We start from the raw sequence: 20444 nt of genomic DNA on the forward strand, positions 1-20444 counted from the left end.
CAATAAATCTGAGACAAACTAATTTATTTGTGCCTTATGATTCTATTCTATCGTACTAATTTAATCAATTTTTCAGATGGCTGAGCAGAGTTGTTTGGCATATTCAACATCAAAGCAACATTGTAGAAAACTTCATATGACAAAAAAAACTAACTAACCCTCAACTGCTGCTGTAAACACACTTCTGGGAGAACACTTAATATTATCCACAGTAGTCTTTTGAATCTTAAACTTTTATTCTATAATTCCAGCTATGGTGGAAAATGTCTGCAGTATTAAATTCGTTTGATAGTTGACCTGAAAACACAGGACTAAGCTAGAGACAATTCATTAAATGCTTGCTTCATTTGAAGGTCAGAAAATACTGAAGGGAAAATATAAACTGCCTTGGGGAAATGTCAGACATAATGAACCCTTGCTGTAAGGTTTCTTGTTGTCAGCCTTCCCACTCCAAGCTCTATTTAAATCCATTATAAAGAGACTCCATTTAACTGAAGCTCAGTGGACAGACTCTCCTATATTCTTCACAAAGTAGCACAGCTGGAAAACCCACCTCACTACCGCACACTAGAATCACAAGTTTCAAAAACATGAAACTGCTTTCGTAAGTATATTTTAAATCTTAGAAGTAAAAGTTTTGAAGGGAACAAACAGGAATCTGAGAGTCTTTGCGTATCCCCAACTGAACATTTATTATATTTTAAGGTCAGAGAGGATGTCATCTACCCTGATTTCCTGCAAAATGCAGGGCATAAAATATCACTAATTCCTTCCTCAAGTCCAATAACTTGTGGTTGAACTATAGCAGGGATCGGCGACCTTTGGCACACTGCTCCTTTCGCAAAGTGGCGGCCAGCACATCCCTCGGCCCACACCACTTCCTGCAGACCCCATTGGCCTGGAGCAACGAACTGCAGCCAGTGGGAGCCATGATCGGCCAAACCTGCAAACACTGCAGGTAAACAAACCGGCCTAGCCCACCAGGGTGCTTATCCTGGCAAGCTGCGTGCCAAAAGTTGCCCATCCCTGAACTATAGTATTATACAGGCAGCCAGTCTTAAGACTTCAAGCAGCAGAAAATCCAGCATATCTCTTGGGAAGTGTTCCCATGGTTCGTTACCCTCCTGGGGAAAATGTGTTACTTTATTCTACTCAGAACTTGTCTAGCTAAGATGGAGTTAGACTGAAACTTTCAATTGTTTTTATGTTAGCTAAACAATAGTAATAAGTTTCAGAAACAAGCTAAAAAGTTACTGCTAGTCCACTAACACCACACTTTTGAAGGTCTTAGTCTTAAATATTAAAAATAAGCCAATATTACTGAAAATAAGTTAACTGCTGCTTTGCCAAGAAATTACAAAATTTGTGAAGTCCAACACTGTTCAGGAGAATTTTAGGGATGGAGATTGGCATTTATCAAGCACATGCAACATGTATATCTCTTCTCCTTCCTTGAAGAAAGATCATACTCTGATGGGTATGCCTTGTGTCAAGCACAAGTTATTTGTTTGTATTACAGTATTAGAGGCCCCAATCAGGACCTATTGTGTGCTAGGATAAACAGAGGGAAACAGTTTCTGCCCAGAAGCCAGCAAGATGGCCAACATTTCCTTACAGTCAATCTGCATACAGAAGTAAAGCTGCCCTTAATAAAGCTGTCTCCCACTTTTGAATGACACTGAAGCCATGCCTACATGTAAAATGGCTGTTACGATGGTTCAGCGTGTTAGACAGGACACAGACTGTGGGGAACAGCAGAGACACTGAAATATATTGGGAGAGGGGAGCAAGAGGCAAATTTAGGTTATATGTGAGATGGGGGTGCAGTGATATGTGGCGAAAAGAGGGAGGCCTGCAAGAGGAGCAGTCAACAATGTTGCAAGGAGTGCCTCTGATGCCACAATTTTCAGGGCTGGCACACAAGTAGAGCAACCTGTGAAAGCTTTGGGGCAAATATCAGATCTGCCCTACCATGAAGTGTGCCTTCATCTATAGTCAAAGAGCAGAGAGGGTCCTGGGGCAGCAAGAGCGCGCGCGCGAGAGAGCACGCACAAGATATGGAATGGCATACTGACCACTATGGTGGGAGCTGGGCCAGGAATCTGAGCCAGGAGTCAAGAACAGGTGCAGAATAAAGAGCTGGTCTGGGAGATAGGTTGAAGCAAGGACAGAGGTGAAGTAGGACTGGGAAGAAGGCTGAAGTTAGAGCAGGGCGGGAGCAGGCTAAGGTCTATGGAGTCTGTCACCACTATCAATCAGGGGAGAGTTCCAAGCCATGAAGTGACATTGAGCAGACTGAGCTGCTGTTTCTCCTGTTAGACTCATATACCTTCCTTGAGAGTTACCAGACTGGCTCCTGTCTTCTGGATGGCTGGAGCCTAGCACAGGAATGACTCATCACTGCATATGGATTAATCAGGCTCTACTTCAAGGATGACTCATCACCTCACAGGGGAGAAGTGGCAGTACAGAGGAGACGCTCCCAGACAGCAGAAGGCATGGGAATGAGGAGTCAGTGCTGCTGGGTCTGAAGAACTGGGAGGGAGGTTGGTACGTTTGAATTAAGTGACATGAACAGAGGCTTTCATGTACAAACACTGCCATCTGACAATATGCATGTTTTGCCTTGGTATTCTATATTTGTTGCCTAATATTTTCTTTCAGCGGTCACTGTCCTTTAACATGACTTCACAAATTACACCCAGGCAACAGCATGGGCTTTCAGCTAGTATATAATAAAACAACATGTATCTATGCCTTCCGAAGAGTCCCACATCACTGCGATAACACAGTAACAACCAATCATCCCCCTTAACTTTTAAGCTAATTTGCATACAATTATTTCATTGATTGTAACGAGTCAGAGATATGAAGGAGACTGAACAGCAGATGGATTACCTGGCTCATCTGCCACAGTTTATCAAAGCTTGATTCAACACCCATTCAGTTCAATACGAACTCCAACACAACCCATACATAAGATCAACAGCCACCCATACAATTACCCAAACACACAGTCCCTCACCTCAACATGCACCCTGAATTCACCACTCACACAAAATCAATCCATATCTCCCAAGACAGTTTATGATTTCTTAGAGCTGCCTGCGTGGAGAGCCTTTGCCCCCAGCTGGAATCTAGAACCTTCCACCCCCATGATAAACTTGAGTGGTAAAGCTACACGTCATCACTATTCAGACACAATGCAGCAAGTGCATGTTAACAATCTGATGAAACAAGAGAGGGGAGTACAAGGGTAACAAAGATAAGAAACACTTAGCTATGCAGAGTACCAATGTGCAAATCAAGATGACTTGAAGCAAAATTACTTTATTAAAAAAAAATATATAAAACAATACCTCATGTCCCTATTGGCCAGCTACCTAGCCATTTTCTGTTGGCAGTTTCCCTGTAGGGATCATGGTGTAAGTGGGTCCTGAGGAGGGATTTGCAAGAGTACAAGGTAGTGGTTTTACAGACAAGTTAGAAACTGGTGTTCCATGCATAAGGGACATGTTAATCCTTGATCCCGAATTGATCTTGGAAGGTTTATGCTTATGTTCAAACTACTGTATATGTTAGGAAAGCTAAGATGCTGATATTAAAGCTGGAATATGTAAAGTGAGGGGAAAATCAAAGTATTTAAAACAGTTTTGCAATAAGTTTGAGACCTACAGGGTCTGGTAATCAGCGTAAGACTTCACTGGTTAGCACGAGGCCTGGACAATTAGCTTAAGATTATAAAATATGGCAATAAGCATCTTGTGATAAACAAAAATTATAAAAATAAAAAAAAAAATCACAAAATGAGCTTGATTTAGCATATTTTTAGGAACTTTTGGGTACATGTAAAAATGGAGCAAATCCACATTTATGTATCAAAACCACTGGGAAAAGTATTGATGCGAACAGCTTATGACAGCAGTCAGAACCCTAATTATGGTCCCCTGGAATGCCACACATGTGTAGAGGGCTGAGACTAAATCAAATATGGTCCCAGACATGTGATGTAAGGAAACTGTATAAAAAAAATGAAGAGGTGTATGGCCAATGTTTAGCTGGGATACCAGAATGACAAGATGATAGAAACGTGCAACATCATTCCCACTTACGATGCTACTCCACTTAACTGGGTTTTCCTTCTTCACTTCTGATGAAGTCCGTAAGATGAAGTATGCACAATACGGGAAGTCATTTGGCTATACCTACCTTGCTCTTCTTACTTTTCTACAATTGCAATTCTACTTGTTTGTATTTAAGAATTGAATAAAAGTCTTCATGTCTGTGTGTGACTCACCAGTCTCACTTCTTGTAAGTTCTACCTAGCCACCTGAGGAAAGAATCTGAATTAAAGACTTCTGCAATTTTGTCCCCCAAATTAATCTAGGGCTATAGGCAGTATGGAAGATAGTTTGAAAGTGCTGGTGGGACACATGGACTAATAGGTGATCAAAGCTGAAATAGCTGGTGCAATGGGACTGCAGCAGAGGTGAAGAGGTATTTCATGGTAAAGTACAAGAGCACATATCTACAGAGAGTTAGTGTTTGAAGGTTCTTAAAAATGAAACTTGTATTTGTTGCGGTGTAAAAAGGAGAAGCCAACAGAAAGAGACAAAATGGTAACATGATCAGAATATCAGAGAGGTAGCCGTGTTAGTCTGGATCTGTAAAAAGCAACAACAAAAAGAGTCCTGAGGCACCTTATAAACTAACAGAAGTACTGGAGTATAAGCTTTCATGGGTGAATAATACTCTCTTCGTCAGACACATGTGGTGGAAATTTCCGGAGACAGGCATAAAGAGGCAGGCAAGAATCAGTCTAGAGATAATGAGGTTAGTTCAATCAGGGAGGATGAGGCCCTCTTCTAGCAGTTGAGGTGTGAACACCAAGGGAGGAGAAACTGCTTTTGTAATGGCAAGCCATTCACAGTCTTGGTTTAATCCTGAGCTGGTGGTGTCAAATTTGCAAATGAACTGAAGTTCAGCAGTTTCTCTTTGGAGTCTGGTCCTGAAGTTTTTTTTGCTGCAGGATGGCTACCTTTAAATCTGCTAGTGTGTGTCCAGGGAGACTGAAGTGTTCTCCTACAGGTTTTTGTATATTGGCATTCTTAATATCTGACTTGTGTCCATTTATCCTTTCATGTAGGGATTGTCTAGTTTGGCCGATGTACATAGCAGAGGGGCATTGCTGGCACATGGCGTATATTACATTGGTGGATGTGCAAGTGAATGAACCGGTGATGTTGTGGCTGATCTGGTTAAGTCCTGTGATGGTGTCGCTGGTGTAAATATGTGGGTAGAGTTGGCATTGAGGTTTGTTGCATGGATTGGTTCTTGAGTTAGAGTTACTATGGTGCAGTGTGTGGTTGCTGGTGAGAATATGCTTAAGGTTTGCGGGTTGTCTGTGGGCGAGGACTGGCCTGCCTCCCAAGGCCTGTGAAAGCAAGGGATCGTTGTCCAGGATGGGTTGTAGATCACTGATGATGCGTTGGAGAGGTTTTAAGCTGAGGACTGTAGATGATGGCCACTGGAGTTCTGTTGGTTTCTTTCTTGGGCATGTCTTGCAGCAGAAGGCTTCTGAGTACATGCCTGGCTCTGTTGATTTGTTTCCTTATTTCCTCGTGCGGGTACAACGCAAGTTCAGAGAAGTAAAGGAGAAATAAGGGATAATCAATAGTGGAGTGGGATGTGAGGTGAAAGAACTTTTTTAGGATTGATAAAAGACATGTTTTACTATAAAGGAAGCAATTAATGTATCAAGAGACCAACAAAAAAGATGAGGGCTGTGATGTGGTCATTGGGGCACAAAGATGGGTTAAACAAGGAAAGTAGGCAAGAAGATACAGCATTGTTGATGGGGAGGAGGAAAGAGGACTGGGCCCTATTAAGTCACTAAGATTCTCAATGACCTGTCTTGGCTGTTCCTACCCATGCTTTTTCTATTCTAAAAACTGCAATTTGTTATACAGATATTTAAAAAAAAGTGTCTCCACTGCACTACCAGGACCCTAGCATTGCAACATAATTCAACCCTCTTCTGGTTCGGCGACTATAAGCTGGCATCCTTTGCCATAATCTCTCTGGTCCACAGGGGTGTGCAATGGAACAAAGTAGTAACTGTACAGCCAACGGAAGATCAACCTACCAAAGACCACACCGAATGTGTGTAAGGCATTTAGACCGGTCTTCAGCCTCAGAAAACAATTGATGGCCACACATTCTAGAAGGTTGAAGGTACAGTGATAGATTTCCTATTGTTGTATGCATGAAAGTGTCTCTCCAGAAGTTGCTGACCCTTTGAGAACTAAGGAAGTTCCTGTCTGTTTTGCATTACAAATAAACTGCAGGAATTTGGTTATTAGCCACAATTTAAAAAAAATAATATGGATTATGGCCATACCTCACTGTGAGAACGGTTTTCTTTTACCAATACTACAGTGAACCTGCTAGCTCATTACTGGGTACCCATATTTAACTGGATGGAAAAAAACTGAGCCACGGGTCATTTTAGAAAGGTAAACATCTAGTTCAGAATCTAGCCAACAGATATTTAATAAACTTGGAGGACACTTTCCCCCCATAAGGTACAGGGGATCAGACTGATATCCAGAAGATTAGATAGGAGTGTATACAGCAGACTGTGGGAGCAGCTTGAAAGCGGGTTGCACAGGGAAGACCACATAGCAGAAGAGCGCAACTTAACCAGACATAACAGAACTAAGCTCTGCCACTGTAAGCTACATTGTGCCTACAGTAATTATAACCTCTCCTTTCTGCCACCCCTACTAAAAGACCATAGAATTTAATCCAATGCTTCCTGCATCAAACCCATAAATTCTAGCTGAGTTCAAGCTTCTTTCACTCTTGACTTGCAGACTTCAAGGAGACTGAAAGGTAAGTTAGTTATTTCAATAGCTAGTTACCCACACATTTTCATCTTATTTCTAGCCTGAATTTGTCACCTCTTTGCAGTCTCTTAAATCAGCTAAATAGATTGAGTTTAATTAGCTTCACTGTAAAGCAGGTTTTCCAAACTCCAAATTATAATTGTAGCTCTTTTCTGCACTTGTTCCAATTGGTCAGTATCATTTTTGCAGTGTACACATCAGAACTGGACTCTACTACAGTGCTCTCTCACAAGGTTTATATATATAGTGGTAATATCTACTTCTACTTGATAGTCTACTGTCTATCCATCCAAGGATCACTTTGTAGGGTTCATCCTGTGAAGATACACATACACAGAGTTAAAGAAATTGAATACTCCATCATACTTTAGAAACATTTAAATACTACTTAGTTCATGTCCCATGGCAGATTCTTTCATTAAGTACTGTATATACACCTAAACAACAAGGAGTCCAGTGGCACCTAACTATACAACTAATTATTAAAGATGAAACAAAGGATATGGAATAATCCTTAAGCTTCTGCAGAACACTTATTTATAGGAAAGAAAATAATTTTATTCCTTACTTGAGTAATGCATACATCCCAAACTAAAGCCATTAAAGCCTTTACACCAAAAGACATGTATGTACATACATAAGTATGAGCCCACACTGAACTATTCAATCCCAATTCAGAAAGCATTATGCACAGGCATAACACCTAGCCCACCATCCACATGGCTTCCTAAATTAGGGCCTTAATGCACAAATGAATTTCACAAGTTTAAAAAGGAAATCAGAAAATACAGAAGTTTAGATATTCTCATTACATGGCCTGTAGTGTATATTATGATGTAAACTTAAGACTAATTATAAGCATTATATTTCATACAAATATATTAAGATTTAAGATAGCACAGTCAGAAAAATCCAAAGTTAAAGCTGCATGCATAACTTTAATTCTGCCTCCTACATGTATGCATCGAAATACAGTAGGCAACATGAAATAGCTGGATAGTTTTCCTCAACTATAAAAATGGATTCAAATGTTTAAGATAGATCCTGAAAATCTTGAGTATGAGAGTCTGTCCCCCCAAGATCTGTATATTATCAAGAATTTAAAACTGAACAGGGAAAAAAAATCCATTGTGGGTCTGATGTTAATATATCCTGAATCACCAGAGCAAAGCTAGGGTAGGTTATCAGAATCCTTAGAGAGGTTTTTTTTGTTTTTTTTTTTTTAAATGATGCTATTTTCATGTTACTTCTTCAGTTATAATTTTTTCCTTTACCTTCACTTCAACAGGTACACATGTATATACTTACCCAATTAGAAGAAGAACTGCGCAAACCATGAGGAATCCCAGAGTATACTTGAGTGCAGTTTGAAATTGCTGTATTTTAAATTAAACAAAGTGTTAATATACTGAATATATATTAAAAAAATCTGCATATTTTAACCAATAAAATCAAAGGATAGAATATTTAGTGGGACATGCTTTCTATAAAAATATTACTGTTTAACAAAACTAAAACTGATTTTGTTTCAAGAATGCAAACTTCTGCCTTAGAGTTAACAAGTCATATATAGTTTGATGTTAACAGGTAATAGCCATATGAAATTAAGATCTATCACACAATATATGCTCAGGAAACCTGCTCTGGCCAGATGTCACTGCTTTAAATGCTCTTGAACATCCATCTTGGGTGTGCTATTCAATAGAGAAAAGGGCACTATACTAATATAGTATAGCTTTTTTGGTACATAATCAGAACTTTCTTCTCCAGTCTGCTTGTACTATGAAGTACAGTGACAAATATAAGCATGTATCTGCAAGATGCCCTAATCTGAACTCTAGTACTGCTATGACGAGTTTGATTGACATTCTCCTAATGTGGCATTCAGAATAAATGCTAGTTTCAGGAGAGCACTGCTGCCTATTTTCATTTAATGAAACTCTTTTGTAACATGGCCACCATAGAGACCTGTTCCTCCTTAGGAGGAATAACTAGTTTTCTGACTACATGACCTCAAAGCCATTTTTTCCATTCTTCGTTGACTTCAGAGCCCAGTTACAAACAGAGCTTCAGGAGACAATACCTGAGACTGTTATAGGGTACGGTATTTATACACTGGGTGTAGGGAAGGTTGGGACCAAGAGAATTGTTCCTTCTGCCCAAGATTCTGCCAAAATGTGACTGCTACAATGGAGCACTGTGGAGGGCATTTCATGGATATTTAACATTAAGCTAAGTATTAATATTGCAACTCAAATGGACTCCTTAATTTAGCACATTTTTAAAGAAGCATACTATGTTTCTTGTAACAGACATAACCACCAACTTCTTCAAATTAAAGACTTGAATGTCCGTGTATGTATTATTTTTAGGGCTGTTGATTAATCGCAATTAACTCACGTGATTAAACTCAAATTAATTGTGATCAATCACACTGTTAAACACAATACCAATTGAAATTTATTAAATATTTTGGATGTTTTTCTACATTTCCAAATATATTGATTTCTATTACAACTCAGGATACAGGGTACAGTGCTCACTTTATATTATTTTTATGACAAATATTTGAACCGTAAAAATGACAAAATACTATTTTTCAACTCACCTCAGGCAAGTACTATAGTGCAATCTCTTCATCATGAAAGCGTAACTAATAAAATTAGATTTTTTTTTGGTACATAACTGCACTCAAAAACGAAACAGTGTAAAACTTTAGAGCCTACAAGTTCACTCAGTCCTACTTCAGCCAATTGCTCAGACAAACAAGTTCGGTAACAATTTGCAGGAGATAATGTTGCCCTCTTTTTGTTTATAACATCACTTGAAAGTGAGAACAGGTATTCGCATGGCACTGTAGTAGCCGGCATAGCAAGACATTTACGTGCCAGATATGCTGAACATTCATGTGCCCCTTCATGCTTCAGCACCCATTCCAGAGGGCATGCTTCCATGATCGTCAAAAAAAAAAAAGTGTTAATTAAATTAGCGACTGAACTCCTTGGGGTAGAACTGTACGTCTCCTGCTCAGTTTTACCCACACTCTGCTATATATTTCATGTTATAGCAGTGTTGGATGATGATCTAGCACTTGTTCGTTTTAAGAACACTTTCACAGCAGATTTGACAAAACACAAAGAAGGTACCATGTGAGATTTCTAAAAATAGCTACAGTACTCAACCCAAGATTTAAGACACTGAAGTGTTGCCCAAAATCTGAGAGGGATGAGGCGTGACATTCTTTCAAAAGTCTTAAAAGAGCAACACTCCAATGCGGAAACTACAGAACCTGAACCACCAAAAAAGAAAATCAACCTTCTGCTGGTGGCATCTGACTCAGCTGATGAAAATGAACATGTGCCAGTATGCTGTGCTTTGGATCGTTATTGAGCAGAACCCATCATCATCATCATGGACACATGTCCTCTAGAATGGTGTTGAAACATGAAGGGACATACGAATCTTAAGCGCATCTGGCAAGAAAATATCTTGCGACGCCGGCTACTACAATGCCATGCGAATGCCTGTTCTCGCTTTCAGGTGATGTTGTAAACAAAAAGCAGGCAGCATTATCTCTTGCAAATTTTAACCAAACTTGTTTGTCTGAGCAATTGGCTGAAGTAGGACTGAGTAGACTTTTAGGCTCTAAAGTTTTACGCTGTTTTGTTTTTAAACGCAGTAATATACTTTTAACATAATTCTACATTTGTAAGTTCAACGGTCATGATAAAGAGACTGCACTACAGTAATTGTAGTGGCGAAACTGAAAAATACTATTTCTTTTCAGTGCTAATATTTGTAATAAAAATAAATAGAAAGTGAGCACTGTACACTTTGTATTCTGTGTGGTAATTGAAATCAATATATTTGAAAATGTAGAAAACATCCAAAAATATTTAAATAAATGGTATTCTATTGTTTAATCTTGCGATTAATTTTTTAATCACTTGATAGCCCTATTTATTTTGTTTAAAATTAAGATCAGAGATAACGGTTCAACAAAAGGTACTCTGAACAGTTGAAGCAGAACAGATGTTAGACTTCATTATTATTTGGCTACTGTATTCAGACCTTAATAAAGCAGTCAAAGCCAGGTGTGGCATAAATGAACTTACTGAGCATGTGCTGGTATCATCCTCATCCTTCTCCTCATAATAGAAATAGACAAAAGGGATCCACAAAAACACTGAGAACAATATGATGGAATACAAAGCTGAGGAGAGGAAAAAAAGCAGACAAAAAATTAAATCCAAGTTGTGTTGGTTTACATTGTTACACCACAACAGCTAAAAATTAACTGGTAAAGTAATCAAAATGTCTTAGGACTTCACCATTTCCTCTCATCTCAACTAAAACAAAAGCTGCCATTCTGATAATTTACCTCTAGAACAAGCGGGTTGAGATTGCAGAGTCTCTAGTCATTTGCTGGCCAGATAAGACATTCATTACGCATCAACCATTAAGAGGAACTTGTCAGGTCTCAATAATAAGTCATAATAACTGGTAATGCATGTTTTCAAATGGCATGCAATTATACAATCAAATTATCTGCAATTATTCCCACATATGTTGTCAGTCATGTGATCTTTAGAGCTATTATGTCAAGACTTTTTTCCTACAAAATAAACCATCAGTAATTACTGAATATATGTTTCACTTACAAATAACTGATGGCTGGAGTCTGATTTCTTTTGAAAACTAGTATCCTATTGCCAATATGCTGTCAGGAGTTAGAGAGAAAGGGGACATAGGACAGAAAATGTCAACACCCAGGACCCTTTCCTTCCCCAAAACCACAAAAATATAATTCTGTCACTGAGATTGAGGCCTTCCATCGCAGAAGGGATGAGAAGAGTAAGAAAAAAGAAGCCACCAATAGACAAAAAACTGGAATGAGTTGCTGGATCACTCCTTTGACACTTGTGGAGAAAAGGGAGAGAGAAAGAGAGAGTGTAGCCCTCCTCTCACTTATGGGAAAGAATCAAATGACACACCCTCTCCTCTCCATCCTGCCTCATACTTCACAGTTGTGAATAGTTGACACCCACATACTTCCAGTAGCCATAGTGACAAAGCAAGAAAGAACAGACATGTGAAGGAAGAAGGGCACAATATGCCTAAAATGCAGGGGGGAGGGGAAGAGGCAGAGGGAAGAGACAGATTAGACAGTTAGTTCTTTTACTAACATCAAAAGATACACCAATTAAGAAGTAACTCAGTCAAACTGACACAGTAAAATCCATAGACTTCAACGGAGAAAAAAAGATTAAGAACAGGGTGCTCTGTCATAAAGCTTTGGGTTCGTCTTGCCACACTACAGGAGCATCAGATCGCGACCAACAGAGCCCAGCACCCCATCTGGCTGGCCACTAGATTGATCCAGACTCTGAACTGGTAACTATAAACAACTGGCAAGAGAGAAGCATATGCTAACTATTGTATTTTCAATAAATGCGGTGTATTTGCCTTTTCCTCTATAAAAGATTCCGTTTGCTTTGGATAGCATAACACCTGTACGCACAAAATCCTCAATGTTATCTTAATGAAGTAATGACCAGTACCTCAATTAGAGTAAATCTTAGCATATTAGCACATCTGAATATAAAATGACATACAAAATTAAAGATAGGTCATTTAGGCTAAATCCCTCATATTATTCCTTTACATTCTAAGAAATTTAAATCCAATTAACATGAAAAGTCAAACAGAAATTAATCTCATCTCAAGAAAATGCTTTGTCTGCAACAGAAATAGGCAGCCTGGTTACTGAAGAATGTTTTTGCTCTTCATCTTAAAAACACCATTTAATTTAAATTAACCTGCAGTTTATTTACAGCAGGGGTTCTCAAACTGGGGGTCGGGACCCCTCAAGGGATCGTGAGGTTATTATATGGGAGGGGTCGCAAGTTGTCAGCCTCTACCCCAAACTGCTTTTCCTCCAGCCTTTATAACCCAGGGTTGAGAGTTCAATCCTTGAGGGGGCCATTTGGGGATTTAGTTGGGGATTGGACTAGATAATCTCCTGAGGTTCCTTCCAACCCTAATAATCTATGATTCTATGAAAAAGTGTTTTTAATGTATAAGGTGGGTCGCACTCACGGGCTTGCTGTGTGAAAGGGGTCACTAGTACAAAAGTCTGAGAACCCCTGATTTACAGCATGTCGTCTAAATTCATAAACGCACCTCTTAGGTAATGAGGTACAGCCCACAATCACTAGACCATTTCCTTCTTCAAAAGCTGGAGAAAAACAAATTAAATTTGAATAGTCCTAAACCTGTGGGGTCTGGTGGTTATGGTAGTACGGCCACATGTAAAAGCAAACCTAAGAACTAATTTCTAGGCAGGCCAACAGTGACTCTTGGGCAACAACAAGTTAACACTTTCCCCTTAATGATGGTCAACAACAGATCTTGAATTGACAGAGAGGTAGACTTTCCTCCAGACATGCTGACGTAAGCCCCTATGTATGAGTACTCCCTCAGAAAGCAAAAGGCAATTATTATTCTACATAATTATCCAGATAAGAGCTGGGCATTAAGCACTTCTGATATCTCAGGTTCCTTTAAAGGTGTATCAATTCGGTCACCTAAAATTACTAGCTGTTTCCAAATGTAGGCAACAAAGTCTTGGATTCTACTTATGTATCTCTGCTAGTATTGCCAGGAAGCTAGGTTGGAGGTCTAGAGATTAGTAAAATGTTGAAAAGGGCCTTGATCTTGAATTCAACAGACTAAGAGGATGGCTGGATTTAGTTTGAGAAAACCCTTTTTGCACTTAAGGCTAGATAAGCAATAAGGTTATTCAGTCCCTCATTTTTCCCCACTTTGGGACATACAGTAACCTGAAAAGAGGAAAGATAAGGTGAGCCAGCATAGGTCCTATGGTGTCATCAAGCCACATATTGCTCCATCACAGTAGATAAACAGAAATGTTTAAGGACCCTTTCTTAACATGGTAGTGAATAGGGGCTAGGATTTTAAAGCAACAACTTAGCAGCCAACAGTCCTTGATTTAATAGGGACTACTGATTTCTTGAGTGGTTAACCTGATTGTCCTTTTCCTCCTCCTGATGCCTGAAGGCCATTTTTCTTTCCAGATGCAATTCTGGCCAAACAGTAATTCAGTTGCTGAAAACTTTATTTAATCTTTCAGGAACGACTAAGGTTTCAGAAGTTGATGTTTTTTCATTTGGCTTTTGAGAGCAATAGCCTGGAGGACAGATTCTACACTGAAGGAATCAGTTTGCCTACAATATGCAGTATGACCATTTTTGAAGCATATTTTAATCAGTGGACCATTCACAAGCAGATTCATTACATGGCTATAAAAAGATAGCCATATGCTAAAGATTTTGATTACCTCTGCTGAAGTAGAACAGTGTGTGGGGAAAATATTATAGTTGTTGAAAACTCAAGTGTACAAGTTCATTACAAAAATTCAGTAAAACAAAACAGAGGCCTACTAAGCAAAATAAAATGATAAATTTTGAAAATCTGTAGTCCAACTGAACCTTGAAAAGGGTCATTTATAAGGAAAGTTTTCTTCCTAATAACTGTATTAGGATTATGAATAACAAAGTACTGTACCTATACTTCTGTTCAGGAAAAGAAAGCAGGGAGAAAAGATACTGAAGGCAGAGTAAACAAAACACTGCATTTACATATGAATTAAATATTCTTATTGCTCCTCTATGCTGCTCTATGAAAGCTAAACTCTCACAAAAACAGGTTATTTTTTCAGAAGCAAGATTCTGAAGATTATGAGTATTAGCTTTCTAGATTGTGAGAAAAGATTCTGTAGGTCCAGACAGCAGTCTGAATATCAGAAACAGACAGTGGCCTGCTCTGCCTAGTAGGCAGAAAGCTCTTGAGCATGTGAAGAAATTAGAAAAGGCAAGGCCATTACCTTTGAAAGATTTGAGTTCTTAATGCATACTATTTATCTTCATAGGAGAAGATTAGACACCTTAATCCGTTTTGTTTATATCACTTAAACATCTATTTTTCTTAAAGATAATATGTCTACAGTATGTCTTCCTAAGTCAATTCAGTGGCATTCAAAACAATGTAGTCTGAAACAAAGATGGTACTTAGACAGTTATGGTCTTCTGAAGTTTATATAGACAGCACAGTTAAAGAGGATGACTAGTTTTCTTTCAGGATCACAGTTCTGAAAAAGTGGCTCATCCCATCTGCAAAATACGGTCTGTAAGAATGCAAATGGAAGGTCATATCAATTTCTTCCTCAACAGAAGTAGAAGCTAAACGTGGACAAGAATGCTAAGGGCTATCCCACATGACAACTCCTGATTCAGGATTTTTTCCCCCCCAGGACAAAGAAACAGTTCTAAGTGGTAGGAGCATGAGTTCTTAGTTAAAAATGTAGTAGACAGAACCCAGGGAGAAGAGAGTTCTAATTTTTTTTTCCTACATCAGTTACTAATGAATTGGTTGGCATTCTTTATACACAAACTTAAGTTTCACAGATATAGCTACCCCCCACAAAACATCAAAATTCAAACTTTTTAGTAAGACTGTTTGTAAAGTACAAACACCATCTGAAACAGCAACAGGACCCCTCAACCAAAAAAGTCTAAGCCACACTTTCATTTTAGAATTGTAACAAGTTAAATTCTGAACCTCATCTAGGGAGGAATCCCACAACCAATACCACCATCCCATGAAATAAACTATTGTATTAAAGAAATCATAATCTAGATGTTTTAACGGAGCATCCCTTGGGATTGGGAACCCATTGTACTAGGCACCATACAAATACAAGACAAGAATTGAAAATCTAATGCAATCTACAGCTCAAGGCACAGTTCTAGAAGGACTTAGTTATTTTTTTCTTTTCCATTGAGGTTATTAAACCAGGTCCATCACAATGGATTCACCAGTAGCGCATTAAGCAACATGACTAGCATCTTTATTGCACGGGTTACCTTACTCCCTCCAAACAGGTTCTTATTCATATATGAAGGATCATAACAGTGAAATAGTCAAGGCCAACTAAATTATTTTTAAGAAAGCCAATGTACACTTCATACTGTACTAGTAAAATATAACTTTAAATAAGCAACTCTGTATTATAGTAGTCTAACTTGACTGTTCCAGAAACATGAAATACCTTTATTGCACACTGTTAAACAATGAATTATTCAGTAGTTTTTCTAGATGTACATATACAGAAGGTATGCAATAAAACTCATCTTTACTCCACTGCACTAATAAAGTGGTTTAGAGAAGCTGTTTTTATTCACAGAGTGTTTGGTCAATCTCAAGATATCACACTGGAACACTAAAGTTGAGTTTGTTGCCGGCCCAAAAAGGCCTGAGGCAGCAAACAGTGGTTCGTTGCCCGGTGTGCGTCGCACTAATTATCACACCAGGGTGGAGAATGCAGAAAAAGTTTATTTGAGCTCAAGTAAGGTGCCAGGGAGATATTTACCATCTCAAATCCTGCACACACAGATACAAGCTGTGTGTGTCTTCTTATACATGATTTCAACAAGGCATCCTCATTACCCCCCACTAGTCTCCTCCCCACTCCTATACAGTGTATAGTTAACAATTAAATCATCCTTGACAGCAGACAATTCATCTCGTAACTTTTCAAGGCTGTTACCTTGGTTTACTTCTGAATTTATTACCTTGCCTCGCCTCCCCTCCCCTCTTTCTAAACTAAACACAGATAGTAAAAAGGGGCCTCTTTTTACTATCTCCTGCTGTCCGTGTTGTACTGATAAGAAACAGTTACACATTCCATTCTCACTTCTAACTTGGGAATTCAACTAGAGTTTAACATAAAGGGACTCTTAGACCAGCATAAAATAACTTTGGTTCAATTCAGGCCTAGTACAGAAAAACTTCATTAATACTGTGGTTTTCTACCCTCCTAAATTATCTAGGGATATGCCTAATGACTCCAACAAGTTTATTACAAACTACTATTGACTTCTTGCTGCAATTTCTAAGGGAGTACAAGACAAAAAATTAATGGGCATTTGCTGATAACAGATTCGAAAATTTTCATAGTCTAATAATAATAATAATGTTGTTCCACTTCTCTCTCATTAGCATCTTCTACCCATATGCACAAGTTATGTTACAATCCTTTCCTCTTTACCCTCTGTAAACTCTTTGAGGCAGTGACGGTCTCATTTCTACATTACTTGACACAATGAGGTCCCTAACCCTGAATCTGAGCCTTTAAGTAACAGTTTTAGTTAGTATTTCTGATATTAAACTTAGATGAACTGAGCATAGGAGAAACTAATTACTCTTGAAATATTATCTTGTACTACACTAAGCCTCCTTCCATTGTCAGTTGCATCCTTCAGATACTTGTAGGCCATTATGTCCCACCTTAGGGGCTTTACAGAGCTATAGCTATTCAGACTGTACTTTCTCTCATTGGTCTTAATCATTTTATCCATTTTCCAAATTCGCTCTAACATATCTATTTTGCGGTTATTGACGTGTCCAGGAACTTGTATGCAGAAACCAGATAAGCATATCTACTGGCAAATCACACTAGCAAGTCTGATGTGACCCCAAAAGAATACATCAAAAGGTTTAAAAAACCTGACACTTATGGAAGTATGGCTTTCTGCAGAAGTAATAGTTCATAATCCTAGTGCATTAGCCACTTTGGTACTTAAGAAAGTAATCTGTACTAGCACTCTTCAGATAAGTCTCAGGAAAATTCCCATCACTGCAATACCACTGGTACAGCTCTTCAGTATCCCAAAGAAACCTTCAATACAGAATCATTTAATTCTTTTTTTCTTTCCAGAAATATTTAATTTTGCATGAAAAATAAAAACACAGGAAGCGTTGGGAAAGTACAGACCCAGCTCACCAAACTATCACTTCACTCATCAGCCAACTGAGCCAGCAGCTACTCAGAAGCAGTGCTGCTCTCTGCCTCACAAATCGGATGCCTTAAGCTTAGGGTATGGCTACACTTGTAGGTGTGCAGCGCTGGGAGTTACAGCTGTCTTCGTACAGCTGTGTAGGGAAAGCGCTGGTGTGTGGCCATCAGGGGCGGCTCTAGAAAATAGGCTGCCCCAAGCAGCCGTGCGCAGCGCCGCCCCTTCCCCGGTCCCGCGGCCGGTCCCCTCTTCGCGCGGCTCCGGCTGAGCTCCCGCAGGCATGCCTGCGGGAGCTCAACTGGAGCCGCGGGAAGAGGGGACCCGCCGCAGTCATGCCTGCGGCAGGTCCGCTCGTCCCGCGCTCCGGTGGACCTCCCGCAGGCATGCCTGCGGCAGGTCCACCGGAGCCAAATGCCGCCCCCCAGGGAAAGGGCCGCCCCACGCGCCTGCTTGGCGCGCTGGGGTCTAGAGCCGGCCCTGGTGGCCATACTCACAGCTACCAGTGCTGCAGTGTGGCCACATTTGCAGCGCTGTTGGGAGTGATGCATTATGGGCAGCTATCCCAGAATTCAAGTGGCAGCAACGTGCTTTTCAAAAGACGGGGGTGGGGTGGAGTGTGACAGGGAGCCGGGGGGGGGGGGGGGAGAGAGTGTGTGGATTTTTGGAGCCGACACTGTATCAGCTCCCTGCCTTGCAAAATCTGAAAATTTCCCCGACCCCTCATTTACTCTTAACTGAAAACAGCCTGCAGACTAGATAAGCAGCTGCTCCAACTGACTCCCTTTCTCCCCCCCGCCCCTGCTGTTTCTCTCCTCAAGCAAACACTCATCCCCCTGCCTGCCTCATTCACAGCAAGGTAGTGGGTTCTCTCAATTGATTGTTCACAGTCAGTTACAGATTGATCACAGCAAACAGGAGCTGTGTTAGTTTTTTAGATAAGCAGCTCCCGGAGCCCCGAGTTCACAACAAAACAAAGAGAGGCATCATAACAAAACAGAGTAATTTAGTTAAAAGCATTCTGGGATATCTCCTAATACCCTGGAGGCCAATAACAGCGCTGGTGTATGGCCACACTTTACGAGCAGCGCTGCAGCACCAGCGCTGCAATCGTTATACCCCAAGCAGACCGAGGTGTACAGCCAGCGCTGCAGCCAGGGAGTTGCAGCGCTGGATGTGCCCTGCAGGTGTGGACAGTTACTAATTGCAGCGCTGGAAAGCCTCCACCAGCGCTGCAACTCTCAAGTGTAGCCATACCCTAAGTCATCCTGTGCCTTGCTACAGGTCCATCACATCCTGCAGTCAGAAAAGGGTGTGTTTCTAGTGGGATCTTGGCCCTGCAGAATTTAACATTTTTCAGTGACCTGGAAGAAAATCAGTGAAAGTCTGTAAGGGGAGTGGTAAATAAACAGGACAGGTCACTGATACAGAGCGATCCGTATTGCTCTAAGCGCTAGATGCAAGCAAACTATACACATTTCAATACAACTAACTGTAAATCTAACAAATATGTAGGCCATGCTTACAGGATGGGGGCTACTCACGGAAGCAGGAACTCTGAAAAAAGATTTGGGGATCATGACAGACAATCAGATGCATTTCCGGTGCAACACTGTGACCAAAAAAGCTAATGCAATCCTTAGATCAGAGGTCCCCAAACTGCAGGCCACCCCCTAGGGTGGCATGGAGTAACGTTCAGGGTGCACGGCTAGGACCTTGGCCAGCCCCCACAGGGGACTGGGAGGGAGCACCCAGGGCCCCAACTGCCAGCCCTAGCTTTGGCCCCATTACCCTAGTCTGCGCCCCTCCCCACCCCACAAGCCACAGCACAAGCCTGAAAACTTTGGCGACCACTCCCTTAGATGTATAAACAGGGGAATCTTGAGGGGTAGAGACTTCTGTATTTGGCCCTGGTACAATTGCTGCTGAATACTGTGTCCAGTTGTGGTGCCCACAATTCAAGAAGGATGTTAAGCTGGAGGGTTCAGAGAAGAGCACAAGAATGATTAAAAGATTAGGAAAACCTGATTTCTAGCAATAGACTCAAAGAGCTCAGCTCACTTATCTTAACAAAGAGAAGGTTAAGTATGTACATATGGGGAACAAATATTTGATAATGGGTGTGATGTGCCATTGCATATTCTTTATGAAAATATGCTTATGATATGAATATGACATAACAGATATACTTTCTGCCAGATGGCTCACGTGAGATCATTGAAAAGGTTCTGATTTACTGAATGTGATTATCTAATCTGTATGCCTGTATCAATACTGTATCTGAAGTTAGGAATATTGACTATGTATCTGTATTTCAACTATGCTACTTTGGGTTATGCCTACTGCTAACGCTTCAGGTACAACAATGGAAAAGCCAGACAGGGTGGATGGCTTATCATCAAGGACAATGGACTGTGAAAAGCTTGGCCTTCCTGTGGACACTCCATACTGCCCCTGACTCATGAACGCTGTAATCCCACAGTCAGGTGGTCTTGTCACCCGATACTAAAACATTACCTGGGATGACTTCTAACTTTCCACTGGAAGGGAAGGGAAGGAGGGGGAGGGGGAATCAAACTAGGCAAACAAAGGACTCCCGCCTTATGCAATTCCTATTTAAAGGTGGGAAGCTGAGGTAATCCAAGGTTACCAGTTATCCCCT

At 40.3% G+C, this 20444-nt stretch overlaps 1 protein-coding gene across 2 annotated transcripts in view; it reads right to left on the minus strand.

Annotated features, from left to right (window-relative positions):
* Positions 1–20444, minus strand: part of LMBRD1 (LMBR1 domain containing 1) — a 220264-nt gene that overhangs the window by 179977 nt on the left and 19843 nt on the right. For both annotated transcript variants that reach the window (XM_045011303.1, XM_045011302.1), the window contains exons 4-5: positions 11024–11121; positions 8217–8284 (exon numbers count right to left, since the gene is read on the minus strand). In XM_045011303.1, coding sequence (XP_044867238.1) covers positions 8217–8284; positions 11024–11121 — 166 coding nt within the window. The remainder of the gene's footprint in view (positions 1–8216; positions 8285–11023; positions 11122–20444) is intronic.

This window comes from Mauremys mutica, chromosome 3, assembly GCF_020497125.1.
Source record: "Mauremys mutica isolate MM-2020 ecotype Southern chromosome 3, ASM2049712v1, whole genome shotgun sequence".
Taxonomy (NCBI): Eukaryota; Metazoa; Chordata; order Testudines; family Geoemydidae; genus Mauremys; species Mauremys mutica.